General features: G+C 42.5%; 1 protein-coding gene across 2 annotated transcripts in view; it reads right to left on the bottom strand.

Moving 5' to 3' along the window:
* SIPA1L1 (signal-induced proliferation-associated 1 like 1) overlaps positions 1 to 3,008 on the bottom strand; it is a 412,284-nt gene that overhangs the window by 64,349 nt on the left and 344,927 nt on the right. For both annotated transcript variants that reach the window (XM_012656253.1, XM_012656254.1), the window contains one exon: positions 462 to 731. In XM_012656253.1, the coding sequence (XP_012511707.1) occupies positions 462 to 731 (270 nt within the window). The remainder of the gene's footprint in view (positions 1 to 461; positions 732 to 3,008) is intronic.

Below are 3,008 nucleotides of genomic sequence, written 5' to 3'. Positions count from 1 at the left end.
TATAGTTTCTCTTTCTCACTATTCTTTATTAATAAAGTGACACAAACACAGATATTCAACCAGACACTTGCATTCTGTTGCTCCTATCATATCATTTGTCTCAAAACAACGAAGACTGCCAAAGATGATAATATGGTCACTGTCACCTCGGAGTCTGCTAAGTCCTAATCCATATGGCCACTAAGTACACAGTGACGATTTCTGTTGATAATCACACGGCAATTAAAGAGCAAAAGCACAAATACAAGTGAGCAGAGCCGAATGCTTTGCTGGAATGTATCTTTGTTTATCCTCATGCCTTTGAAATGCTACTATGCTTTGAAAGCCACTAGGGTGTGCATCTCAGTTTTAATCCTTGATTTATAGTAAAAGATGAGAAGACCTAAAGCCAGTGCCTACGCATCTGGCGTTATTTAAATGCGGGGCAGAGATACAGAGCAAATCTCTGAAGGCACACTTACCGCCTCTCTAGGGGGCGCCCGTCACTGGAGATGCTTCGAGGAATGTTGGCGGCTCTTTCTGGAGGAGGCATCTTCCCGTCCCCTTTCCCAGCATTCAGCCGCGAGGTCATGGGACTCTGCACCTGGGATGGGACTTGAGGTGAATGAGGTCCCTTGTTGGCATTCCTCTGCCATTTGTTATTATTTCGGAAGGGAAACTTGAATTCGTATGAAACGCCTTCATTCATTTTGTACTCCATCACTGGCATGCGGTAGGTTTCCGAACAACTCCTATTGGGGGAAGAGGTCGTGGGGAGGATAATGAATATCGCTTTCTCTCGTTGGTGGAATCACACTGATTCTCATTAACACTTAAAATGGATCCAAAACTTCATCTCGTTTCAAACCATCTTTCAATCTTTGGGCTCTAGAGTTATTTTGCTTTCAAAAACCAGAACCCCAGGAAGTATGACACTAATATTTTCCTTTACTCAATCCTAACTGTCAAGTCTGAGATATGGAGTCTTTAAAAAGCAATGGGACCCACGATCACCCTGGGGGGCCAGAGTACTGCGACCTGAGGGGGGAAGGCCACGAGAACAGTGTGACAGGAGGCAGACCCCTGAGAGCACGGGGCCTCGGAGGAAACAAGCAATCGGCTCTACACATCCTTCACTGCATGCTATGATTGGAATCTAAAAGGCTGCACAGTTTTAAATTTGTTGGGATCCTGAGAGTCAAGAAATTAAATGGGGGAAAAACTGGGAAATCCAAACTGAGAGCCAAATTTAGCTCAGAAGGAGGAAAAAAAACCCAATTATAGAAATACTACAATTATCAAATCCCTACAGAACAAAAGCAAAATCTGAAATCAGACTTTTTCTTTCTTCTAAAGCCAGGAACCTTCCATAGCAGAGCTGTCCCCAGGCAGCAGCCTGAGTGAAATTAATGGTAGGAACAAATGTCTTGTCATGTTAGCCCCTTTTGGTGCCACCATCGCAACCCCCAAACCTTGGGAAATTTGCAGCCCACTTCCCCTTGCCTTTACCCAAACAACCAGGGGAGATTCTAACAGTTATTAACTTGACTGATGGACATATTACTGAGAAAAAACCTATTCCCACTAAAGCATTAACTCAAACTGTGCATTTAAATTTCATCACTAAGTAAAAAAAAAATGATATCCTTTCTTAAAGGAATTTCAAAAATTGGGGAGCAAGTAGGAAGATTTGGAAAGCAGAGGTTACAGAATGATTATGAAATAGCTCTCTGAAGAGGCACTTTAGAGGCAGTGTAAGGAAAGCCCAAACAGAGCTGCTAATGGAAATCGAATTGAAGCCACAAATATAAGTCACAAATGTAATTTTAGAAAAGTAAAAAACGAAACAGGAGAAATAAATTTAATAACACGTTTTACTTAATATGCTCAAAATGCTATCATTTTAAAGCAATCAATGTTGAGAAATTATTCTTCTAAACCTGGTGTACATTTTACATTTACAGCACATCTCGCTTTGCACCAGCTACATCACAAGTGCTCTGTAGCCACGTGGGGCTTGTGGCTTCTGCACTAGACAGCGCCACTCCCAAGGATATCCAAGGCCTAGTCTTGATGCGGGGGTGCGGCTGGGGGAGGTGAAAGGTGGAGGGGAGAGCAGAATGGAAGGGCTTACGGAGTTGGCTGGTGGGAGAATAAGGACAATGGAAAGTGCTATTCTTTCATGACCTTGCCTATGAGTCTCAGGGTTGACCTCTGACATTTCAAATGTGTACTCCACGATGCATCCTCTCCCATGTCTCCATGAGTCTCTGTTTTTAGGAAGAGCCACTTTTACAGCACGTGTTCAGGAGCAACCACAGTGTCTGCTGGCATCCTGCCCTACCCAGTCACAGCCCCCATCTCCAATGGGTACTTTGGTGGAGGGGAGGGGTGTTTCCTTACCATTCTACCCCCAATTCCCCAAAAATCTAGGTCAACCTTAATCTGACCCCGATGCCCAAGGCTCCATTGTGTCTCTTTTATGCTTTAATGCCAATGGCGTTCAAACTTTTTTGAGGACAACCCAAGTAAGAAACATATTTTACACTGGGAGATGGTACAACCACATATACACATACATATTCACCCTTACTCTGATATCTTCCATTTTGCTATATTCTGAATTAATATGTTTCTCTAAGGAAAAAAAAAAAAAATTAGGTGCAACCTTCTAAATTGATTTCATGACCTACTTGAGAATTATGATCTATAGTTTGTAAAACATTGCTTTATGGTACATTTGACATTACTTTTAGTGGTTAATGACTTCTTATGCCATGAACCCTTTTCTGTGACATTAGGGAATATTACCTTAGGCTTTGATATAATTTCTAGTTTTGATTCTTATATTTATGAGAAAAATATGCCATTGTAATACTTTTTTTTTTTTGAGACAGAGTCTCACTGTGTTGCCTGGGCTAGAGTGCTGTGGCGTCGTCTTAGCTCACAGCAACCTCAAACTCCTGGGCTCAAGCGATCCTCCTGCCTCAGCCTCCCGAGTAGCTGGGACTACAGGCATGCGCCACCAT

The sequence above is a fragment of the Propithecus coquereli genome, unplaced genomic scaffold (genome assembly GCF_000956105.1).
Source record: "Propithecus coquereli isolate 6110/MARCELLA unplaced genomic scaffold, Pcoq_1.0 Scaffold5, whole genome shotgun sequence".
Taxonomy (NCBI): domain Eukaryota; kingdom Metazoa; phylum Chordata; class Mammalia; order Primates; family Indriidae; genus Propithecus; species Propithecus coquereli.
Note: the sequence above shows the minus strand (reverse complement) of the source record. Positions and strands in the feature narration are given on the sequence as shown.